This window comes from Balaenoptera physalus (genome assembly GCF_965194825.1).
Source record: "Balaenoptera physalus genome assembly, chromosome: 20".
NCBI lineage: Eukaryota > Metazoa > Chordata > Mammalia > Artiodactyla > Balaenopteridae > Balaenoptera > Balaenoptera physalus.
In genome coordinates this window covers 64170160-64194032 of record NC_138901.1, presented here as the reverse complement: position 1 = coordinate 64194032, position 23873 = coordinate 64170160, and the positions used below count along the sequence as shown (strand labels likewise).

General features: G+C 58.3%; 1 protein-coding gene across 2 annotated transcripts; it reads left to right on the top strand.

Moving 5' to 3' along the window:
• The first annotated feature begins 2047 nt into the window (after positions 1-2047).
• Positions 2048-23502, top strand: ALKBH5 (alkB homolog 5, RNA demethylase). Of its 2 annotated transcripts, XM_082441664.1 has the most exons (4): positions 2099-3636; positions 11652-11732; positions 21178-21333; positions 21789-23502. In XM_082441664.1, exons 1-4 carry the CDS (start codon positions 2867-2869, stop codon positions 21964-21966), a joined length of 1185 nt encoding a protein of 394 aa, XP_082297790.1. In that variant the 5' UTR covers positions 2099-2866; the 3' UTR covers positions 21967-23502. The 2 variants fall into 2 exon arrangements, with proteins under 2 accessions (XP_082297791.1, XP_082297790.1); XM_082441665.1 differs by lacking the exon at positions 11652-11732 and having other exon boundaries at positions 2048-3636.
• The last annotated feature ends 371 nt before the right edge of the window (positions 23503-23873 follow it).

Sequence of the window (23873 nt, the reverse complement as noted above, 5' to 3'; positions counted from 1 at the left end):
GCGCGGGCCTCTCACTATCACGGCCTCTCTTGTTGCGGAACACAGGCTCCAGACGCGCAGGCTCAGCAATTGTGGCTCACGGGCCTAGTTGCTCCGCGGCATGTGGGATCTTCCCAGACCAGGGCTCAAACCCGTGTCCCCTGCATTGGCAGGCAGACTCTCAACCACTGCGCCACCAGGGAAGCCCCTAGGCTCATGTTTTAACAGCTGTTCTGGTGCCTCAGTGGTGGCACCAGCAGGTCGAGCCCTCGTCAGAGGTAACGATCCCCAGGAGGCAGAGTGGGAAGACTCGGGTGGCAGGAGAATCAGACCTTGCTGTGGCCCCCAGACCCAGAAAGACAGGAACTCCAGGTGGACGTGGGGAGAGCCAGAGCAGAGGGAACCAAGCCCCAGGGTGCCCGGCCTGGCATGGGGTGAGAACACAGGAGACACATCTGGGAGGCATGGGAGCCTGAGACAGTCACGTCCTGTCTTCGTGGGGAAACTGAGGCCCAGAGGTGAAGCGAGTAACCACTAACTGGCCTGGCCGAGAGTCAAAGGCAGGCAGGCTGGCTCCAGAGTCAAGCTGCCTCCCCCTGAGGCTTGGATGGGAGAGGGGAGGGCCTGGCTGCAGGGCATGGGGAAGCCTCCGAGGGGGTGTCTGGGGGCCCTGGAGAGGTGACTCCCATGTTTGCCTGGTGAGCGGATCACTGGGGTCTCTGGCAGGACTTTCTGATGAATGAGGTAGTGAGCTCCCTGCCACCAGGTGTGTGTGCAGAGTCCGATGCCCCCGGCTGGAGGGCCGTTGAGAGGTGGGTGCTGGGCTTCTGAAGGGCCTGAGCTCTCGCAGCCCAACTGCCAATATGCTGGCAACGGGGCCCTGCCCGGGCGTTCACATAGAATGGCCCAGGCAGGACTGGGGCCCCAGCCCAGTCCCCTGACCTTGGCTTTGCCCACTGGCCACCTTCTCACCACCCGCAGCTGCCTTCCTGCTGCCACCACCAGCGGTGCCCACCAGGCTGGGTCAGGAAAGGGCAGGAGCCGATTCCCTACGGGCTTCACGCCTACCCTCTTTCCCCTGCACCCGCTGCTGCTTGGAAGGGAGGGTCAGGGCCAGGGTCCCAGGTGTCCAGGCTTCCCCATCCCACAGGCCCTGCTGGCCTGGACTTTCTGTGGCCCCATGACAGCCCCCACCTCCCACCAGGGACCGGTAGGCCCCTAGTTTAGGACGTGGAAACAGGCCCACACTCGAGGCCAGCGGTCCTCTCTGCTTAACGTACAGGATGCAGGACTTTATCTCATCTTCACACCCACCGCACACATGGGCACTGATTTCATTCCCGTTTTACAGAGCTTGTCCGGGGTCCTACAGCCCGTCAGGAGGTCAAGATCCAAACCCACGTCTGTCGGGTAGCAGGGTCTGGAGCTCAAGCCCCGACCAGCCGGGGGCGGTGGATGGAGAGGGCGCAGGGGCAAGGGGTCGGGGGCACAATGGCCAGGGTGGCGAGGCCACGAAACCCAAGATGCATTTCATCCCAGTGAGAATCTGGGGAGGCTGCTGGGGAGAGCCGAGCCTCCAAAAACCACAGTTAAGGAACGGGTGGGAGGCACAGGGACCAAAGAGCGTGACCACGCGTGCAGGCCCCACCGTCAGGGGCCGGGAGGGTCTGAACAAAGGCCTGGGCGCCCGGGAGGGCGGTGACTCCGGGGACCGCGGCCCGCGCTGCCGTCCCCAGCTCCCCGCCGTCCCGGGGGCGCCCGGCCCAGGAGGGCCGCGCACGCGCCGCCGCCGGGACGTGACTAGGGCAACGTCCACGCCGGGCGGCGGCGAGGGGGCGGTGTCTGTGGCAGCAGCCGTCGGGCCGAGGGCTGGGCCGGGGCTCTCGGCGCCGCAATCTGAGCGTATCCTTGCGCGCTGAGCGCTTCCCTGCGGTCGGGTCTCCACTCAGGCACTCCCTTAGCCACCCGGTCACCCTTCAGGGGTCCTCGCGGCCCGCCCGCCGCTAATTAGGGGAAGGACGCAGTAGCCAAGGCGACCGCCGGATTGACAGGCATGCGCGCCAACCGGCTTCCGGAAGCTACTGTCTGGGCCTGCCCGGCGCGTGGCCGGTGGCCCAGTGACAAAACTGGAAGCGCCAAGGGGGCGGTGACCGGGCAGGCTGGGTTGTGGCGGTTCCTCGGTGATTGCGCGCTGGGGGCTGAGGCGATTTCGGGCGTTCGGACGATGCCGTGACGTAGCGTGGCGACAGCGTTGACGGCGTGAGCCCACCCCCGTGGAGGGAGCCCTACGACCGCGGGGGAGGCGCGGACAGGAGGCAGGCTGCAGTTTGGGGCGTTCGCGGAGCCCTATAGTGGGTGGGGGAGGGGCGGTGGACGGCCCCCCGTCTGCGCGTGCGCCGGCCCCTCTGCTGACCCGGCCGCACGCGCGCGCATGCTCGCTGCACGCGGAGCCGCCGTGGCTGGTCGTACTGCGCGTGCGCGCGGAGCCGCCCGCTGAGGAGCGGCGCTGGCGGACGTCGGGCGGGTGGCCGTGACGTCGTGAGGAGCGCTTTAAAGTGCGGGCCGAGCAGGGCGTCTGAGGGTCCGGCCAGGAGTCGGGCCGAGACTCCGCGGCCGCCTTGCGCGGCATGAGGCCCTGCCGGCGCCCCTGCCCCCCGGGACGCGGAGAAGGCGGAGGAGGAGGGAGTCTCGTCGCCGTCGCCGCCGCCGCATGACCCGTCGCCCCTGAGGCCGCCCCGCCGCCCCTCGACGCCCCTGCCGGGCGGCGCGGCCTCGCTCGCGGGCCTGGCGCTGAGGGCCTCTGCGGCCCGGGGCCCGGGCGCGTCCCCCAGAGCCATGCCCGACCGCCCCGCTCGCCGCGGAGGGTCCTAGAGCAGCGGCGTGGGCCATGGCGGCCGCCAGCGGCTACACGGACCTGCGGGAGAAGCTCAAGTCCATGACGTCCCGAGACAACTACAAGGCGGGCAGTCGGGAGGCCGCGGCCGCCGCCGCCGCCGCCGTGGCCGCCGCCGCCGCCGCGGCCGCCGCCGCCGAGCCCTACGCGGCGCCCGGGGCCAAGCGCAAGTACGCGGAGGACTCGGACCCCGAGCGCAGCGACTTCGAGGAGCAGCAGCTGCAGAAGGAGGAGGAGGCGCGCAAGGTGAAGAGCGGCATCCGCCAGATGCGCCTGTTCAGCCAGGACGAGTGCGCCAAGATCGAGGCCCGCATCGACGAGGTGGTGTCCCGCGCCGAGAAGGGCCTGTACAACGAGCACACGGTGGACCGGGCCCCGCTGCGCAACAAGTACTTCTTCGGCGAGGGCTACACGTACGGCGCCCAGCTGCAGAAGCGCGGGCCCGGCCAGGAACGCCTCTACCCGCCGGGCGACGTGGACGAGATCCCCGAGTGGGTGCACCAGCTGGTGATCCAGAAGCTGGTGGAGCACCGCGTCATCCCCGAGGGCTTCGTCAACAGCGCCGTCATCAACGACTACCAGCCCGGCGGCTGCATCGTGTCTCACGTGGACCCCATCCACATCTTCGAGCGCCCCATCGTGTCCGTGTCCTTCTTCAGCGACTCCGCGCTCTGCTTCGGCTGCAAGTTCCAGTTCAAGCCTATCCGGGTGTCGGAGCCCGTGCTTTCCCTGCCGGTGCGCAGGGGAAGCGTGACTGTGCTCAGGTAAGCGCCTGGGAGGGGGGAGCGGCCCCAGGAGCCCGCGCTTTCCGCTTGTGACCCCGGCTTCTGTTTGCGGGGCGGGGAAAGGGGTCTGCGTTTAAAACACGGGCAGTAAGAAAGCAGGGAGCCGAGCTAGAATTTTCTATCCCAAGGGCAGATTTGACGAGATCGCAGACTTGACCCAGAACTAATCTGAAAGCATCTTTCTAGAAGGCTGGTTTTCGGAGTCTCTTTATCTTCGTGATTTGAGCAAGTCATTTTTCTATTTTGGGTCTCCGTTTCCAAGTCTGTGTTTTTAAAAAAATTAGTTGGGATTACTGTCTAAAAGTCTTTCCAACTTTGCCATTCTTGGTCTTTTTAACAGAGAACAAGTTCGTGGATTCCTTTAAGAGAGGAGATCTTCACAGAGGAAGGCCCTTGAGCGTGTTTAATTGATACACGTTCGCCATTCCCAGGAGGGGGAGTGGCTTCCCTGGAGTTGAACAGATCGGGGTTGGACCGGGAATAGAGGGCAGCAAACTTAAAATTCAGTCCCTCTTGGCTGCAGAAGAGCCCATTGGTCCTTTGTAAGATGCATTACCTGTCATCAGGACCATATGAAACAAAACAAAGCTTGTTTCTTTACCTGGTGTTCGGCTTTGTAGCTGTTCAGCAGATCTTAGGCTCTTGGCCTGTTTTCAGTCCCAGAACCTGCTGAGAGTTAGCTCAGGGCCCTGGCCCTCAGAGAAGATTGCCTGCTGCAACACCTTTGCTGTTTATGTGAAGTAGAAAATTTATTTGGAAGCTCCCTGCTTCCGGCCCTGAAACAAGTAAATCGAACGATGTACTTCAGTAATCCCCAAAACCTCTTAGGAGAGCTAGACCGCAGCTGTTCCGAGCAGCTTGGTTGCCCACCGAATTCTAGTACGGGGTCAGGAGGCACTGCGGTTTTGTTGCGAGCAGCTTAACCTCTGAATCTCGGTCGGTGCCGTGGGCCCCGGTCGAGGGGAGAAGCAGGGTCCCCGGAGCCCTCTCAGCGCCCTGAGGCAAGCGTTGTGTCTCATCTGGGGGGACTGCTGAGGCTGCTTCCGTATCTGGGAACGGCAGCAGAGCCGTGTGGTACCCGTCACGCCTCCTGAGGGGCAAGCCTGCCAAGTCAGTGGCAGCAGGAGCAGTACTTCGGCCTCCTTATGCGTCGAAAGCTAGAGGGCCACTTACCTCTCAGGTACCCCCTTGTCGTGTGGGCTCTCAGCTTCTCCTCAGATCTCCGTGCTGCTCCAGGTGGGTGTCTTGGCAGAGCCCTTTAAGACGGGATTTCCAGGGCAGACTCCCAGGTGGCCTGCCGTGTAAGGCAGTTCGGTGTCTGACGTCATCGAAGGGCTCTCCGTGCTTAAGAGGGTCTCTCACGCGAGGGCCATTTGCTCTCTTAACGGGGTACTGGTTTCCCCATCATCACAGGTCCTCAGGGTTGTCAGCAGGAGGTCTGGCGGTGGTCCGGTGTGTAAAGGGCGGGCCACAGGAGGCAGTTGTGACTTGGAGAGTCCCCTCCCTCCCACACACGCACACCCTGTATGGAGGAGAGGTTTCAGGTTCTTAAAGCGCAGGTCTGTTAGTGATCAGCGGGATTGCATCACCAGGAGAGCTCTCGTCATCTTCGCCTTAGAAGAGTGAAGTCCCGAGGCTTTCCCAGCCCTTCCTCCTGGGTTCTGACGTGGCTGAGGGGTCAGTGTGGGCGGCTCAGCCACGTCCTGAAAAGTGCTGCCCCGGGCTTCGCACCCAGCTCTCCTCTCATTGCTTTGGGGCCTTGTGGGCCGTTCTCTGATCCGGCTTTTCCATCTGTAAGTAGGGTGATGGCAACTTCCACAGCCTGTTAGAGCGAAAGGTGGTGATTGGGTGTGTAGCAGAGGGCCTGGCACAGGGTCGACCCTTACACCCTTACGTGGTGCTTTCACACACAGCCGTTTTGTGCTCCCCTGCTCTCTTGTCGGGGAAGGGGCTGGGGATTTGCTGGGGCCTTAAACACGGCTCTTCCCTTCACAGAGTTCACAGCCCGGGGGAGGCCACAGACAGTTAGTTACGGCCTGGAAGGTAACCGCGGGAGTACACTGGGGGGACGTATTACTCCGCTGTGGAGTCTGGAAGTTTTCGGGAACTTGAAGGGGGACTAGGAGGTGACTGGGAGTGAGCCGCCGAGCAGAGGCGCGGGCGGAGGGGAGCGCACGAGGGGCGAGGTGAGGGGTAGGTGCCCACTAGAGGCAGCTGGAGCTCATTGCCAGTCCTCAGAGCCAGCCTGGACCTGAGGTGGAGGTTCTGGTGTGGCGTGCCTCGCTGAAGCTGTAGCGCGGAGCTGCTCCGCTGCAGTCCTGTCGACGTGTGGGCAGTCGTTGTGGGGGCCGTCCCGTGCCTTGTGGAACGTTTAGCCGGGCCCCTGGCTTCTGTCCTCTATGCCAGAAGCACCTTCAGTGACGACCAGAAGTGTCTCTAGACACTGCCACGTGTCTCCCGGGGGTGAACCGTCCCCAGGGGAGAGCTACTGCGCTCAGGTTCCGGACACCCCCGCTAACTTAAATTCTCCAGCACCTGCTCACTTAGCTCTCTGAGCTTACTTGCTGTGCAGGTGGGTGAACACCTGCCTGTTAGTGCTGCCTCTGTGCAGGTCCTGCTTGGTCTCTTTCCTGAGCGGGGAGGAGGGGATGCTTGCTTTCATTTCCTGGTAAGTATCCCAGCCCAGAGGTGAGGAGCTGTAAAGCTGCCGATGGAAGGGGCTGATGAAGACAGTGGTTCTCTACAGATGGGGAGGGGTTCCAGTAATTCTCATCTGACTCAGACTTGTGTTGTTGATGGCAGTGGTGTCTGTAACCGTCCAAGGCAATATGGCAGGAATACAGTTTTATATTTAATAGTTGTCAGCGTGGATTTTAGTGTGTGGCAAACATTGACTCAGCAGTGTCCAGACGTGGGCATTTAGAGCAATTCCAGAACAGACCCTTCTGGAAGTGCTTCAAACTTCTTTCCAAACCCAGCTGGCAGTTGTTTTTTTGTAACCTTTCCATGCTGGGCCTGAGTGGGTCCTGTCTTAATGTTGTTCTCTAGAGAAATAAATATTTTTTTATCTTTTCTTATATCAGTTTATCCAGTATTCCTTTTCCTGTTCCTTGTACGGTAAATGGCAGATTAAAACAGATTTCAGATGGATTAATTGGAATAATTACCTCAAGGCTAATTGCTTACTTGCTGCTATTTTTAATCACTGCTGAGTGGTCTGTGGTTGCGGTGGCCACATGCCCAAAGACCCAGGCCTTAGCCACCTGTCTGGAAATGACTGTATCGCCCAGCCCTGAGACACGCAGTGGTGAGCGCAGCCTGTGACTTCCAGATAGCAGTTGATATTGGGGGGAGCGGGCACCCCTTCAGTTCTGGGCAGAGGACTGATCGTGTTCAGCTGGTTGAAAGCAAAGTTTAGCTTTCTGGCTTAAAATAGTTGGGAATGTAGGGCAGATAGGTCTGGGCCACATCTCTTGTGTGGAATCTTCTGATTCCATGAGAGGGGGAGGAACTTCAGGATGAAGTCAGGGCCGTTTATTCTCAGGAGGAGCTCTGGGCTACGGGGTGTTGGCTGGCCTTGGTTCTGCCAGGCGTGAGAAGAAGGCAGAGAGCAGCAAAGGAAAGGAAGCTCGCAGGCTAGTGACGGTCTTAGTCATGAAGGTCAGAGAAAGCAGAAAATAAATAGGCCATAAAAGTCTCAGGGCTGGCTGGCCATTTTGGCTGGGCCGTTGGTGGGCTGCCGCTACTGGGATGTAATGCTAACTCTGGAGGCAGGGGCTCATCTTTGCGGACTTTTTCCCGGGAGGTGGTGGGAGTACCTGTATCCTTTGCTGAGGTCAGTGAGGCCCCCACGGCAGATTGGACCTTGTCACTGGGAAACACAGATGGGCTCTTCTTCCTACCCCTCGTTACCTACCTCTCCCCACCGCCACTCCCATCAAAAAACAAAAACCAGCGTAGCATAGACACTGAAACCGAGAGTTTGATTAGAGTTCCAGTGCCACCACCTTAGCTGTTTGACTTTGGGCAAGTTACTTAATCTCTCTGGGCCTTAGTTTGCCTCTGCAAAATGGGGCTATTGAAGTCCTAGAGTTGTTAGCGAAGATTCTCTTTCACATGACCAAAGGCTTGAGGTTTTGGTGAAGTGTCTGGAAACAAGCTGCCTCTGTGCTCAGCTGCTTCCTATTTATACCTTGATGTGTACAGAATTGGGACTTGGAGCAGGTTGGCCTTTTTCCTTCTGGGTTCAGAAAGCCCCAGGAATGCTTCATTGTGTTAGGCCATGTGTCTTCTAGGAGGTTCAGGTGTGGTTATAACTTGAGTCTGAGCTCCCAGTTCTGCCCCTGTGCCCAGGTGGCTGGCCTGCTGCCCCCCAAATCCCAAGTGAGGTCCTGTAGGCCTCTCGGGGGTGAGGCAGGCTCATGGGGGCTGCCAGAGCAGGTAGTCCCCACTGGAGGGAGGTGTCGCCAGGCAGTCCTGGTGATCTCGGCCAGTCCCTCCATCTCTGGCTCTGTCTGCCCTGGGCAGGGCACAGAGTAGATGGGGAATGGCGGCCACCTTGGAACTGTGCCTTAATAATTCCGTCTCCAAGGCTCTCCGCTAGAGGAGAAGTGTGTAGTCCTGCACAGTCCCTTATAAAGAGTCTTCCAGACTCCTGATTTGACCTGCACCTGATCCTCTGAGGAAGGACTTGCTGCAGTCTCTGTTTTGTAGATGTAGAAACTGAGTCTTCTCAGCAGTAGGAACGTTGACCTCGACACACACGTCATCTAGCGTCTGCTGTATGCAGAGATGAGTAAGGCCTTTGCAGAGCTTTGTCTTGTAGGGAAGACAATTGCCACAAGGCCGAACTGCAGTAGCAGAGAGGGTGGGGTGGGTGGTGTTGGGGAGCCCAGCCTGGGGAGTTGAGCAGGGCTTCCCAAGAGAGGGGAGACTTTTCAGGAGTCACTCTGAGGCATACTGTGGTGGGTGACAGCCAGGCTCTTGCTCTGGGTGCTTGCGGCACACTAGTCACTGCTGCATGGCGGGGGTGGGGGGGGGCGCTTGGGCTCAGTGCAGGGCAGTACCAGCCTCAGGTATTTCCCCTCTCCCTTCCCTGTGAGAACAAAAGAGGAGGAGGCACTGGAACTTTTCTTCATGCCAAGGGTAGGCCTGGACCCAGGGTATATTAAGTTTCAAGCTGGCAGACTGGCACTTTCAAACAGTTTCTCTTGTAGCAAGTAAGTTCCTTAGCAGTAAATAATCCTCTGTGGTCTCTGTTGGACACTTTCTGCTGAAGTTTGGACAGAAGAGCTTCCTCTGATCAGGACTTGGAGCCTCCCACTCCCAGCGGAGCTTGATACTGAGGACGGGGTCAGTAGGCTGTGTCGTAGCTGCCAGGAAGTTCTAGAAGACCAGTGCCAGTGAGCTGTTCAGGTGGGGGTCAGTGAGTGCCATGGTCCTTTCTGTGGGCCCGTGCGGTCTTGCTTCTGCAGTAGTTCTGAGGCCTGGGCTGGAGGACAGGAACCTGGCATGACTTGCTCTTTGTTCTAGAGCACTTTGGGAGGTGGGGGCACTTAAAATTTGACCAGCGTCTGGATCTGCTGCTTTTGTGTTACAGGATGCAGTTCCTTGCTGAAGATGGGAAGTCAGGGCCCTTGGCAGGTCCTATATCCAAGTCAAACAGATTAGTAACACTCGTTAACAGTAAGGAAGGTTGCCTGCAACCGGTACTGCAGGTCTAGGCCTTAGAAATATGCCTTGGATTGCCTTTGGGGAACTGGACTTCACTCTTTGGGAAAGTCCCGTGTTAATATGGGACTGTCTTGGAGCCCAGATCTGCGCTCCCCTAATGTGGAGTGGCAAGAGAGAGCACAGGACGAGATCTAGAGCTCCTAGCCCTGGGAGGGGGCCCAGGAGGCCTCTGCTGCAGGGGGAGCCTGGAGGAAGGTTGTCCAGGACCCCTGGCTTGTGTCAGGTGCTCAGTAAGTGGGGGTGCCAGGCACCCTGCATTATCTCACTGAATTCTCATGGTAGCCCTGCAGGTGGGCCTCCCACTGCTCTTCTCCAGGGGTGCTAACCAGGAAGACATATAACTGTAGTTCTGCCTGGAAGAGAGGAGGCACTGACCCTTTTAACAATCTCATCGTTAGTCACCGCAAAGGAATGTCGTAAGTGACAGAGCAGAGAGCACCACCACATGAACACCCAAGAATCTCCTGCTGTCCCTGCAGTTGGAGGAGCTGAGGTTTTGGCCCAGCATGTGACTCAGCTAAGGTGACAGAGCTCAGGTTCTAACCCAGGCCTCTTCAACTCCTCGATCGCTGTATGGCATTTCTCTCTGGGCCTCCAGATATTTTCTTAAAGATTTTTTTTTTTTTTAATGTGGACCATTTTTTAAAGTCTTTATTGAATTTGTTACAATATTGCTTCTGTTTTATGTTTTGGTTGTTTGGCCATGAGGCATGTGGGATCTTAGCTCCCTGACCAGGGATCGAACCCACACCCCCTGCATTGGAAGGCGAAGTCTTAACCACTGGACCACCAAGGAAGTCCCTAAATTTTTTTTTTTTTTGTATTTTGGCCATGCCGCGCGGCATGTGGGATTGTTCCCCGACCAGCGATCGAACCCAGGCTTCTGTAGTGAAAGCACTGAATCCTAACCACTAGGCCACCAGGGAACTCCCGCCTGCAGATGTTAATAGGTGTTGTTTGAGAGAAGGTTCCTTGGTCAGTGCTCAGTTAAAGTCAGCTGTAGTAATTCTCAGGTCCTTTAACGTACCAGTGCTTTCTTAAACTCATCAATATTTCCAGATTGATTTGACTGTGGACATTTGTCTGTAGTTATCTCACGGGACTGTTACTTACAGAGAAAATTGAAAACCTCTGGTCGAGGAGCAGCTCAAAGGGGAAAATCCCTAAAATAAGAGCTCTTTTCTCCGCCCTCCACATGGCCTCCAATCAGATTTCTGAATCAGAGGTGCTTCTCTCTAGGATTTTTATTTTTCGTTCGCTCTTACGTCTAGTTCTTGCCCGCGTGGGGGCAGCGTGGCCGTTTTGAGCAGTCCTTCCCAGGCCTGTGGTGTTTCTGACCGTTGCTCCATCCACGTCTTCACAGCTACCCTTGAGAAGGAGCTGATTAGCAGCTGAATAGAGGAAGATCGGTGGTCCCAGCGGCAGCCAGGGAACCCTGAGCAGGGGGAGGAGGCCTGTGGCTGGGGAGCTGCCTTGGCTCAGTGGGGGGCTTAGTGGGGAACTCGGGGTAGGAGTGCCTCATGGCTGCCAGGCTCCCAGTGAGGGCCTGTACTCAGGGAGCTGAGTTTGCTTCCAGAGTTTCAAATCGGAGAGACATGAGCTGTGAAGAGGACAGCCATCTACCCACATTCATTGGTCTGAGCAGTTTTCAAAATCATGTAACTTGATGAAGAAAATAAATAGGTGCTTGAGTGTGATGGGAATTTTTAAAATATTCCAAACACAGCTGTCTTCAAGATTTTGGATCCCCCAAAATGAAGGTTTTTGAAAGCATTTTTTCCAAGTAGACAAATTCTCTTTTTGAACCTTGCAGCCTTAGTTCTCTCTGGTGACTCAGTGCTGTCAGTGTCTGCCTTGGCCTCCTCTGCCAGCCCAAGGGTGGGGGAGGGGGAGATGCGGTTCTTATCTTCTCCCCAGGGTCTGGCCTGAGTCACTCCATCGGCCTCCAGAGCCACTAAAGGTGTGCCCTCTTGGGGACCCTTTGAAAGAAGGGCTCCTGGCCTGTGCAAGGAGATTCCTGCTTCGGCTTCTGCTTTAAGACCTGCTTTTACCTCATCCCAGGTTTTCCCTTCAGTGGTTTCTGGGCAAAAGCATCCTGGAACTTAACACGTTATTTCCTCCCACGTAGATCGTTGAACCTGTCATGTAATGGGGCGGAGGGTGGCCGTTAAGACCGGTCCCCTATTTCTGTCTCCGTACCCCCGGGGATCTTCGGTTGTCCGTCCGCTCTCCATGCTCACGTGCTCTGTGTTTCATTCCAGTGGGTACGCTGCGGATGAGATCACGCACTGCATCCGGCCTCAGGACATCAAGGAGCGCAGAGCAGTCATCATCCTCAGGAAGTAAGTGTCCTGGTGTCTGGCTCCTGCAGACCTGGCTGCAGGTGAGGTCTGGGCTCCTCTGTCAACAGCCCTCAGCATGAGGGCTGAGCAAAAGCACACGCTCCCAGTGTTTGTGGGCTGGGTCTTGAGACAGGATTTGGGGGACATTCTTCCAGACCCTGTCCCCCCCCCCACCTCTTCCTTTTCCTTCCTCCTTGGTTCTGATTTGTCACGTGTGCTTCTCACTGAGTATTTTTAGATTGTGCCTCAGCAGCTTGCTTTAAAAACGCCTGGGTTTTCTCTTCTGGGAGGAGCAGGGAGTGAGGACAGGGGACGTAGGTGGGTGGTGGGCCGCGTGTTGAGCAGGCACGTGGCTTGTGGCTGTCCGTCGTCTTTGGCCAGGGGGTCAGGGGCGCACTGGCCAACACTGCCAATCCTGGCATCTCCAGCGCTTCTTTCTTTTCTGCTCACGAGGTGAATGGACTGACCACGTGGACGCTGGGTCAAGACAGTCCTGCCTTGAGGCGGGGGTCCTGAGAAGGCCGGCTGACTGCCCAGGCTCGTGGAGTCGTCAGTGAGCAGGACAGTGCCTAGACCCAGGCTGGAGCAGGATGTCCTATAGCTTGCCTTACTTGTGTTTTTCGTTTAATTTAAGTAAACTTTATTTTTTAGAACAGGTTTAGGTTTACAGAAAGCTGTGAAGATAGCAGGGAGCTCTCCGTTCCCCCTCCTGGTAACGTCTCACGTCAGTGTGGTATGTCCATCACAGTCACGAAACCAGTACTGATCCGGGACGGTTAACTGGAGTCCATCCTTTGCTCACATTTCCCTAGTTTCTCCTCACGTCCTTTTCTGTCCCAGACCCCACAGGACGTGCAGTTGTCGTGTCACCTTAGCTCCTCTCAGCTGCGACACTTTCTCAGACTTGCCTTATTCGTGGTAACACTGACCGCCAGGTGTGTGGTGGAAAGCCCCTCAGTTGGGGTGTGTCTGGTGTTGCCTCGTGGTTACACCGGGGTTGTGGGTCTGCGGAGGAGACCGTAGAGGGGCAGTGCCGTTCTCCTCACGTCACGTCCAGGGTGCAGGACCTTCCACTGTCGACACTGACCCTGAGCGCTCGGCTGAGGCTGTGTTCGTCACTGTTGCCCCCTGTGCACACCGTCCTCCCAGGAGGGACGTCGCTGTGAGCGGCCCACACGTGAGGAGTGGGGGGTGAGCGCCACCTCTTTGAGGGCGGAGTCGCCACACAGATTGCCTGGAATCCTTCTGCACAGGAGATTTTGTGTCTTGTCCCCCACTTGTTTATTTCTTCGTTCACTCATTCCTGACAGCAGTGTGGACTTGTGGTGTCTATTCTATGCTCAGCTTGTCCCAGCTTTGGCCATTGGGAGCTCTTTCTTTTTTTAAGTACATCCTTACTCTCTGGCTTGTCATCTTTTTAACTTCAGTTTATCACTTCTGCATCTTGGCTCTTTGGGTCCAGAGCTCCAGTACATTGTGGTGGTGATGTCTCTTTGGCACGGCCCTGCCACTTTGCCAAGTCAGAACATTGAGTCTGTTTTATCATCTGTAGAATGGAGACGACCCAGACCTGTGGGACAGTCCTGTGGCACGGGCAGAGCACTGGGCACCTAGGGGAACTCCAGACAGTGGTCAGCCTGGCAGCGTTTCTTCTCTAGCCTAAGAATATTCCCAGAATCCATCAGAAGAAGGGTTTTTATCTGCTTTTCCGCTTGCTTTTCCTGTGGTTCCCAGCACAGTCCAAAACCCAGGACCCGGAAGTGAGGCAGCCCAATGTGTTGCTCCCTTCTGGCCTTTCCTCCCCAGTCATTTCTTGTCAGGTGTGCCTGGTACCTCCAGCGGCAGCCAGAGACCAGGTGGCCCACCCGGGGCAGGAATGAAGGTGTGGGGGGGGAGTAGAACCAGAGCAGTGCCTCCTAGGTGTTCCTTCCCAGCTCCTCACAATAGCTCATCCCAGGGAAAGCGTCACTGGAGGTGCAGGAGGAAGCGGCCGGAGCTGGAGTGTTGGGTCATTCTTCTGGCTGTTTCCTTCCTCGAGTGGTGGCTCCCGTACCTGGCTGCCCGAGCCGGATGCTCCTTGCTGGAGCTAGGACTCTGCACTGTTGTTGGGTTTTTTTTGTTTTTTGTTTTTCGTTTGTTTATTTGTTTATGGCTGCGTTGGGTCTTCGTTGTTGCTGTGCGTGGGCTTTCTCTAGTTGCGGCGAGCGGGGGCTACTCTTTGTTGCGGCACGCTGGCTTAGTTGCTCTGCGGCATGTGGGATCTTCCCAGACCAGGGCTCAAACCCGTGTCCCCTGCATTGGCAGGCGGATTCTTAACCACTGCGCCACTGGGGAAGTCCCCAGGACTCTGCACTGTTAACCAGCTCACCCCGGAAGCTCTTTGGCCAGCTGAGCCCCTGTAGCGTTCTGAGCGAGAATGGCTGTTGGGGGTGACTGGGCTCTTTGACCTTCTGCCCTGAGTGGGTCCAGGAGCCAGCCAGGGGCTGGGCTGGAAAGGAGTGGATGGGTGCCCCCACCTCCGCAGCTTCCCTAGGCTGCTGAGCTGGTGAAGTGCCCAGCTGTAGGCAGCCCACCCAGGGGACCAGAGGAGAGGCAAGGGCAGCTCTCTTGCCTGCAGAGTAAAATCCAAGGTCTCTGTTGGACTTTGCCTGTCCATCCAGCCTCCTCCCTCGATGTTCTCCCTGTTGTCTCCTTCCCACTTACGTTAAATTACCTGCGGCTCCTAGTGTGGCCCACGCACTGATGTCCCAGACTCTTGCAGCAGTGTGGCCTCTGTTGGGAATGCTTTCCCTTCTGACCCACACCCACCCCCCAGATGACCCACATATACGCACCGAAAGTTGGTTAACCTAGCCATCCTTCAAGGCTCAAGGGTCAACCATTTTGACACGCAGGAAGCATCATATACATGTAGCTCTCTCAGCACCCCCCGTACCCCCTGCTGTCACAGCCTGTACACTTGCCATTGTGAGTTTCCAAAGCTGTGTTCTGTTGGGGGCCGGGAGAGCCCGGTTCATCTGAGTCCCAGCGCTGAGGCCGGTCCAGAGGAGGACAGCTCCGGTCAGTGAGCAGCACCAGGTACAAAAGGACAAGCTGGTGACCTGATGAAAAGGGGTGCATCCTGGCTCAGGCGCTGCCCAGGGGTCACGGATGTGGCCTGGGTGGGTGCCTGGCTGACTCTCTGTCCTTGGGTGAGGCCACATCCCGACAGGTGGGACCTGGGCACTGAGCCCGGCCCTGCTCCTCGTAGGCAGATAGGGTGGAGCCAGCTCTGCCTTCTCTTAGGTTCGGATAAAGACCGCACAGGCTGCAGAGGGAGGGCCTGGGGCCTCTGTCACCACTTCAGGCTGGTCAGCACTGCGGCAGTCTTTCTAAGGGCCTCAAGGGGGGAAACGGGTGGGCGGCGGTCAAGTGCTTTCTGGTTCAGCACAGCACGGCTCCTTTGCACGCGGATGATGCTGAGTCTTCGTGTAGGAGGTGGCGCCATAGTTTCTCGCTGGGAGTGACCTGCTGAGAGCCTCCCCGGGAGTGCAGTCCCTAGGCTGCAGCTTAGTGCCATCTGTTTGGGGTCACAGCCAGTAAATGGCTGAGTGCGGCCTTGAACCTGGGTCTCCTGGTGCTGGGTCTTGTGGCCCTTGGTGGTTTGCACAGTGGAACACCCCGAGCCCTGCCCCAGGGCGGATGCTGTGAGTTGAAGCACCCAGAGCCTCACATACAGAAGGGCTTTCTTGCCTCTGCTGTGCCAGTAGAGAGCTGGGGGCTGAGAGTATTTTAAGCGGTAGGGGGCTACCCTCCAGGGTGTGGGGTGAGGCTGCAGCTGCAGGTTGGTCAGCTCTTGAATACGCCCAACTTCCTGGAACGTCGCTGTTTCCCAGCCCACCCAGAGCAAGCTGCCCAACATGCATCTTTGTCAATCATTGGTTCCCCTGGCAGGGAAGCTGGACCTACTTTTTTGGAAGTGTGGTTAAAGTTTTAAATGACTGGTTAGAGAACCAGGAGGCTGGCCAACATTCGAGGTGTGGCAGTCATTGGGGTGGGGGAGTATTTGGTTTTTCCCACAGTTCCCTGACGTGCTACCTTCTAAGGGCCTTGTGAGCTGCCCTCTGCCAAGCACCCAGCTACTAGGTGCCGGGTGCCGGGTAGAGTGCTTCCCACACGTCAACCCTGAGAGTGGAGGGTGTGAGTTCTGTTTGGACAGGGGTTCAAGCAGGCAGTGAGCTGCCTCGGCTTCTCTAGCCAGTTTGGCGTGATCTCTGAGCAGGGATTCCCGACTTGGGAACATGAAGCATCTCTTGTGCACAGGGCGCCCGAGGCGGGCATGTAGGCGACTCAGCGCTCCCTTGGGGCCGGGTCTGTGATAGGTGGGCACTTTGCACGCTCAGACAGCACAAGCAGAGCGAGCATTGTCCTAGGAGCACGGAGCGTGTCCACTGGGGCCCAGCGAAAACAAACAAAAAGATGACCTCCAGCTTCGGGGGGTTGTTGGGACAGGCTTGGTAGCTCTGGCTCCTGAGCTGGAAACTGCTGGCCAGGCAGAATTGGTGAGCTTGAAGGCGGGAAGTATAGAGGGTCTCTGTAATGGAGGGGCAGTGAGGGGAAGGAGGCACTGGATCCAAACTTCAGCATCAGGCGATGGCTTGTGGCCCTCAGGGCCTTCTGGTTGGTGGCCAGGGCACCCAGTCTCTTGGTGTTCAGGAGGCCCACAGGCCTTCATCGGGTTGGCCTTCGAGACTTGTGTTCCTGCATGATTAACCAGAGGAAACGGCTCAAGGCGGTGTAAATAGCCTGTTTCTTCGCTGCTGGTCAAGTGGAGCTTGCCTCACAGTGGGCTGAAGTTTGGAAAAGCAGCTGGAGAGTCATTTGCCAAATGTTAACCAAAGCTGGTGTGTGCTAGGCTCTGTGCTGGTGCTGGGAAAGTGGTGAGTGTGGTCTCTCCTCATTCGCTTTACCTTTGGGGGAAGGTAAAGGTTTAGCGCCTCACCAGGGGCTGGTCAGGGAAGGCTTTCTGGAGAGGTGCCGCCTGAAGGTAGTCAGGGGTGGTGTGTGGGCCTCAGGCAGGCTTCGAAGAGGCTCAGGGGCAAGGACGGGTCAGGCAGAGGCGCCGTTCCTCACAGAGGCTCCGAGTGGGGAACACAGTGGAGATGGCGGGGGGGGGGGGGACCCAGTCGGAGCTCGTCAGAGGGCTCGCTGCTGTGCGGGGGGTCTGGAGGGCCCTGGGGAGCACCGAGGCCTGGGAGCAGCAGGTGGGGGCTTGTTTAGGAGAGACTGCCTGTGGGAGGCTGAGCTAAACGGCCTACGGGGTCATTTGGCCCAGGGGTCCCTGGGGTCAGAGGGAGGCGCTCCCGGAAAGCAGAGCAGCCGAATGCAAGGCTGTGTGTGTGGATGAGCAGAGGGTGTGCTCTGGGCTTTGTCCCTCAGCTCTTGGTTTCCCTGATCCCGGCCAGGCCTGAGATATGGCCCCCACCGGGACACCTGCCTGCCACTGCTTTTGTCTCCATGATTTTTGTCCCGGTACCAAGGACTACCCACCTTTGTTCCCCGGGAGTCCAGGGATTGGGTGTATCCACAACCTGCCTGAGGAATAAGGAGGCGGTGAGGCCGCCAGGGATGTGACTGGCTTGGGCTCCTGGCCTGGCTCTGTCCCTTCTTCGCTGAATACAAGTTGGTTACCTGAGCCCTGTGTTCTTACCTGAAAATTGGGGCCATTGCGATGCTGGAGATGGTTAAACTCGAGACTGCTGTGTGTGCTTCCCCTCGGCCCTTCCTCACCGTTGCCCTCTCCGACCTCGATGGGGCAGGCGGAGGGATAAGGACGGCTGTGCTCGGTCAGGTGCAGCGTGAGGAAAGGGGAGCCCAGAGCCATGGTGGTCAGCAGCCCTGGTGCGGGAAAGCAGGCTTGGTGTCAGGTCTCCTGGTGTCCTGGAGGACAGTGAGCCCTTACCAGGGCTTGAACTGGGGGATCCCTGGGCACCCTGGTCGTGGCCTTGTGGTCTGGCTGGCGTCTGCGGAGCCCTGGGTTACGCGCATGTGGCATGGATGGCGTGGTGGTAAGCAGGCTGGGCGATTTGGAGAGGCTCCCCTCGGGGACTGGGAGTTTTGTTGGCCTGGGTCGGGGGAGGTCTGCTGGGAGCCCAGGACCATGTACGTGCTTGGGGTGCCCTTTCTTTGGGTGATACACTCACCTGTCCTTCAGGCTCCTCTGACCATAGCAGGCTGCTGCACCTGTGTCAGCACTACCATGCGGGGAGAGCAGGGCAGGAGTTGGAGAGAAGCGTGTGGTGTTGGTGGGAGCTGGGAGGCGGTACTATTGCAGGAGGGACGGGTGTGGGTCTGGGCTGTGCGAGAGTCTGATACTTAGAGGGGCAGGAGCGTAGGCCTTGGGGCCCAGGGCACTCGTAGGCGAGGAGTACTCCGACAGGCCTGCCTCACCGCGCCCTGCCTGCTCGCTCCGTTGGGAAAGCCAGGCTTTGTAGCACAAGGGTGCTTGGGGAGGGCGGAACCAGCAGTTGTGGGTGGTTGGCAGCAGGGCCTGAAGTGCAGACTGGTTCCCCGTCTCCCAGAAACGGCGGTCTGCTTCTGCCGGGACAGCTCTCTGCCCTGCCACGGTGAAGAGGGGCTGCCTGGGCTTCAGGGGCATCCTGGGGTAGCAGCTGTGTGGCTGAGGCCAGTGGCTGCGCCTCCGATTTCGCACTCTCCCCTCCCCCTCCCCCACCCCCCGCCCCGCCCCAGCAGCTTCTCCGCAGGAGTCCGTGATTGATAAAGGAACGTGAGGGCAGCACCTAGACAGTCAGTCTCCTCCCTTCCTCTCCGGTCACGTGTTAATGTCACCTTAATGCTTGGCCATCCTCCCTTGGTTCCGGCTTCCCGGTACCTAGGCCCAGTCCGTGCTTTGTCCTGGGGGCTGTCCTTGCCGTGACCCCCGGTTGTTGGCTCAGATCTGTAAGGAAGGTCTTGGTTCCTGTTACCACCCGAGGAGGCGCAGGCCCAGACCTTACTGCTAGAACTGGGCTTCCTGCCTCCAGACCTGTGGCTCTGTCTGCTGAACCCTGGCCTGCTCCCTGGGAGCTGGCTGCCCTTTAAGAGGGGTGTGCTCTGAAGGCACACTGCTGGGGGGCTCTGGGCTGCGCATCTGGCTCTAGCCCTGCTTCTTGCAGCTTGGTGGCTTTTCGAAAGTAGAGCTTCTCCAACCGTTCTGAGATGTACTTGTAACAGCCCCAGGGAATGTGTCGGGAGCCATTTTGGGCCCCAGAGCTCCTACTGCCCCCAAAGTGGGTGCGGGAGGCTGAGTTTCTGGTGGGGCCGCTTCTGATCACCCCTTCCCTGAGGGCTGGCCCTGACAGTAGCAGAGCTGTTGTGCGGGAAGCTGCGCCTTCCGTCTCTTTCTCTCAGGCAGCTGGAGGGACGCAGAGCCTGTCCGTGTGCCTGGCTTCTGTCCACTCTCAGCTGGTCCCACCTGTCTCCCCAGCCTCCCCAGCAGTCCCGGACCCACAGCGAGGGGCCCCCACCACTGCCCCTGGCTGCCCGGGCCGGCCGCCCTAGTCGCAAGCAGCTCAGGAAGGGCGGGCCCCACCAGGGCTCAGTGTGTGCCAGCCGTGCCTGCGTGGCAGGATGTGCCTTCCAGCCCCGGAGGTGTGTGGGCCAGGCTCTCCTCTTGGTGGCGCTGCTCTTCTCTGGCCGTCCTCACTCACCCGAGGAAACCACTTCACGGTCTTGGGCCGCGGGTCCTGCCCACACAGGCTTTTCTGCCCTGGGTGTGTGCTCCCGGCACCCGCGGGGTCTTCGGGTCAGCTTGGCTCGGCAGCGCTGGAGGGGTGCTTTCCTTCCCGAGGCTTCGGACCCTGGAGTCCTCTGAGTCGAGCTTTCTGGCTCATGTCAGATTTGGTGTGAGCTCTCAGTGCAGGGATCTGAGGCCTGGCCTGGTCGACGAGAGGTCTCGGGGCTTTGGTGATTCTGGTTTCCACCCTCAGGTCTGGGTGTGCCCAGCACCACCTCTCTTCCCAGTGCCCCTCGAAAGGATCCTAGCCTTGAAGGAGGCTACTTGTCTTTGGTCTCTAGACCCTCAGAACTGAAAGAGGCCTTTGCTCAGATGGGGAGACAGGCCCCGAAAGGGATGGTGACTAGCCCATACTCTGAGTGGCAGCCTCAGGGCTGGGTCTTCCTCTTGCTCCTAGGTCCTGTCTCCTGTAGCCCGGGGTCCCCAGAGTGGAGGTGGAGGCTGAGACTGGTGGGCCAGTAAGTGCAGCTGGGCCCCTCTGGCTTCCCCGTCTAAGAGGCCTGGAGTCTCACCTGGACTAGACTTTTCTCCCAGGACTTCCCGGCACACGTGGCTTCCCTCCTAACTGACCTAATCTTCTCTTCTGTTACGAGGACCGGACGCAGCGTTCCCAAGAACCCAAGGCAGCTCTTGGGTTCCGCTTCTGCTCTCTTTCCCCAGCGTTCTTGTGAGGATGTCCTGTGAGGTGCCACAGCACCTTCTTCCTCAGAAGCCAGTTGTTCCTTTGTGGCCAGCAGCCCATGGGAAAGATGCCTCCGGGGCCTTCTGCCAGCTGTGCCCCCATCACTCCCCGCCCCAGGCCTCTCTCTTGCCCCCTGCTGCCAGCGGCCTGACTTGCCGGCCTCTGTATCACACAAGAGGCCTCGGGGCTTCTCTGAGGCTTCCCAGGCCAGCTTCCTCCTGGCCCGACTTCCTAAAGGACTCGGATCGCCGCCCTGGGCTACCCCCACCCAGTTTCTCCATCCCTTCTTCCCCCTCCATACTTGCACGCTTTTCTTCGACTGAGCGGTGTGTTCCAGTGCTAGGTGGGGGCTTTTCCTTCAGAAGCCCTCTGGCCTTGGCTTGGTCAGTGTCCCGGAACCAGCAGAAGCTGCCAGGTGGCTGTGGTGGGACCAGAGCCAAGCGTGAATGTGGGATTGGGTCTGGGCCCTCCTCCTGGCTCTACCACAGCCTCGGTGTCCCCGTGTAAGGGTAGGGAAGCTCTTACTCTGTTCTCCTCCAGTCCTTCCACAGGCCTGGACCAGGGGAACCTTCTTGTCTGGTGTTTCAGGCAGGGGTGGATGTGTCTGTTGGAGTGTGTTGGTGCCCACCAGTGGGGCCCTCAGTCCTCTGGCAGACGCAGTAGCTGTCCCTTGAGAATCTCTGGGCCAGAGGAGGGTGAGGTGGGGCTGCCTCATCCAGCTGAGAGAGCCCTGGGATCCTTCCCCTGGGGCAGCAGGTCATTGGAAGTCTCCAAACAGAAGCGTTCCCGTCCCCGACTCCTAAGCCTGAACTTGGGAAGGACGGTCTTTGCAAGTCAGCTGGACCAATTCCTAGTTGAATCATGAGGAGACTGAAGCGCAGAGCAAGACTGCTGGCCTTCACCTAGCCCGGCCAGAGAAAGAATTGGTCTGATGGGGCCACACCCTCCCCAGAGGCCAGCTGGTGACCCCATGTGCATTTCCTTTGCAGGACGAGATTAGATGCACCCCGGTTGGAAACAAAGTCCCTGAGCAGCTCCGTGTTACCACCCAGCTATGCCCCAGATCGTCTGTCGGGAAACAACAGGGACCCTGCTCTGAAGCCCAAGCGGTCCCACCGCAAGGCGGACCCTGACGCTGCCCACAGGTACTCAGCTGCTGTCCCCCGGCACGGGCCAGCAAAGCAGCGCCGCGGCCCGGCTGCAGGGCGAGATGCGTGGGAAGCCTGGCGTGGGTGGTTAGGAGCCGGCCGTTGTCCACCTTTCCAGTGCCTTCTGTCTGGGTCCCTGGGGTTGATGGCATTCTCGACTGAGCCCTGGCTATCCTCCTGTGGGAATGCTGTCTACCTTCCCATGCCTTCCCTGGTTCTGCTCCCTGACACACGCTCCGGTGGGTCCCATGGGACGTTAGGACGGAAGTGCAGGACTCGGAAGGTCGCAGAGCAGGCGCCCGCTTCAGAAGGGTCTCTGAGGGAGCTGTTGGAGCTGAGACTGGGAGGCTGGGGAAGGTGTGTGGGAGGGGCCGCCTGGGCCAGGGGTGCCGCATGGGCTGGGACCCTGGGCCAGTCCCTGGGTAACGCCTCCCCCACCCCCTCCCTCACAGGCCTCGGATCCTGGAGATGGACAAGGAGGAGAACCGGCGCTCGGTGCTGCTGCCCACACACCGGCGGAGGGGCAGCTTCAGCTCGGAGAACTACTGGCGCAAGTCCTACGAGCCCGCGGAGGACTGCCCGGAGGCAGCGGGCAGCCCCGCCCGCAAGGTGAAGATGCGGCGGCACTGAGGCCTGAGCCTCTGGGACTCGGCTTGATCCTCACTAGCTGCCCCTCCTTTTGTTTCGTTCTGAGGGTTTTTTTTTTCCTTTTCTTTTCTTTTTTTGATTCTTATATTTTTTTCCCGTGGTTTGTTGCCTGTTAAGGCTGAAGAACAGAATTGGCCAGGACCTGGTTCTCATGTTCTTGGTTTTCCTCCTGGATGGAAAGGCTGTTGGCATCTGTAGGCACAGAAGCTCACGCTGGAGTGGCCAGTGGAGGCGTGGGGGGCAGCTGTCCTCACGTGGGGCTGTGTCAGGCTGGGTTTATTTAAAAGCAACAAAATGTTTTGGTTTAGAAAAATTCTTGTTTTGCTTTCAATGTAAATCTTCTTAGTGTTGTAAATGAAGTTCAATCTCCTCCCCCTCCCCCCACTGTCGTCTGATGGGTTGAGGTCTTGCCGGCTCTGCAGGGGGCCTGCTGCCCTCCCACCCCTCACCTGCTCTCCAGGCCCCAGCAGCTCACGCAGATACCCCCTCCTCCTGCAGCAGTTGTTAGGGATGACCGGGCAGAGGCCTAGATAGTGCTAGCCCCTGTTGCCCCAGAGCTGTTCAGTTGGCTGAGACCCCGGGCTTCCTGCATGCCCTCTGGCCTGCTCTGCCCACGGGTCCCTGGGCTGCCCAGGGGCCGGCTGCAGTGGTCCTGACCTCTTGCCAGGGGCCCGCCTCTTTGCTGGGTTGCTCCTTTTAAGCATACACGTGTGATTGTGTGGAACAGTTAGACTTGCCGTGTTGGGGCAGTTTTAGGAATTGTTTCTAGCTGGAGGGACTGGTGTCCTTCTGAGTCTAGCGTTTGGGCTATGGAAAATTGTTGTGGTGTGTGGTAGGGTTTTTGTTTTCTTTTGTTCTGAGTTTTCATTTTTCCCTTTGGTCTCCTGGCTTTTTCCTTTCCCTTTCCTTTCTTCTCCATCGGCCCTCCTTGGGCCTTCTCCCTATGTCAATCCCCATAGGAAGCTGCCCGCCCCCTCTCTCCGCCTGCAGCATGCATCCAAGGCCAGAGCTCAGGCCTGCAGACTGGGTTGGTGCCTCCTCCGCCTCAGGGGCATGAGAGCTGGGGAAGGAAGGGTCCTTTAAAAAATAATAATGAAAGGGAAGAAATAAGTGAAGTCTTTGGCAGTTTCCACCCGCTCAGATCCTTGAAGGCTGCAAGGTTTTGCTGATCTGGGTTCATTAGGAATGTCCTTTTGCCAGCCAGAGCCAAGACCCAGGCCTGCTGAGAGCAGAGGCCCTCCCAGTCCCCAGGCTACTACCACCCTAGGGGGCTAGTCTTACAGAAGAGGCTGCAGAAAGCTGGGGGCAGCCACCATCAGGAAGCCCCTCTCCGGGGCCAGAACTCCTTTGCCAGTGTGGATTCCTCAAGTCGGGACTGCATAACTAAAGCAGTTGCAGTTTTATTATTATTTTTTTTTTTACAGCTTTTTTCCCAAAAATGATTTGTAGTTGTGTGTGCAGCACTTTGCCCTGATATGTGTGCTCTACAATAAAAACCAAATCTAATATATTTTGAAACAGTTGTCTGATGCTGTCGTAAGAGAGGGCTTGCCTTTGGTTCTTCCTTAATCCCTTTGTTTTGCCCTGAAACTCTGAAGGGGGTGGGGGGGCAGAGTTCATTGCCCACCGAGGCCCCAGAGGAGAGGAGCAGTTGCTGACGCAGGGCTGAGGACGGGCTCGCCCACTGTCCTTTCTCCAGCTGCAAGGAGGATGGACTTCGTAAACCGTATGTCCAGCTGCCCAGGGTACCGTGGGCCCACAGGAGCCAGGATCCTACTGTGCTGAGTTCTGGAAGCCCGTCTTCCTTGGGGTGATCAGAGAGGCTGCGGGCCAGTGGAGGAGGAACAGCATGAGCAAAGGCAGGAGAGGGCCTGGCCTTTGTAGAAAAT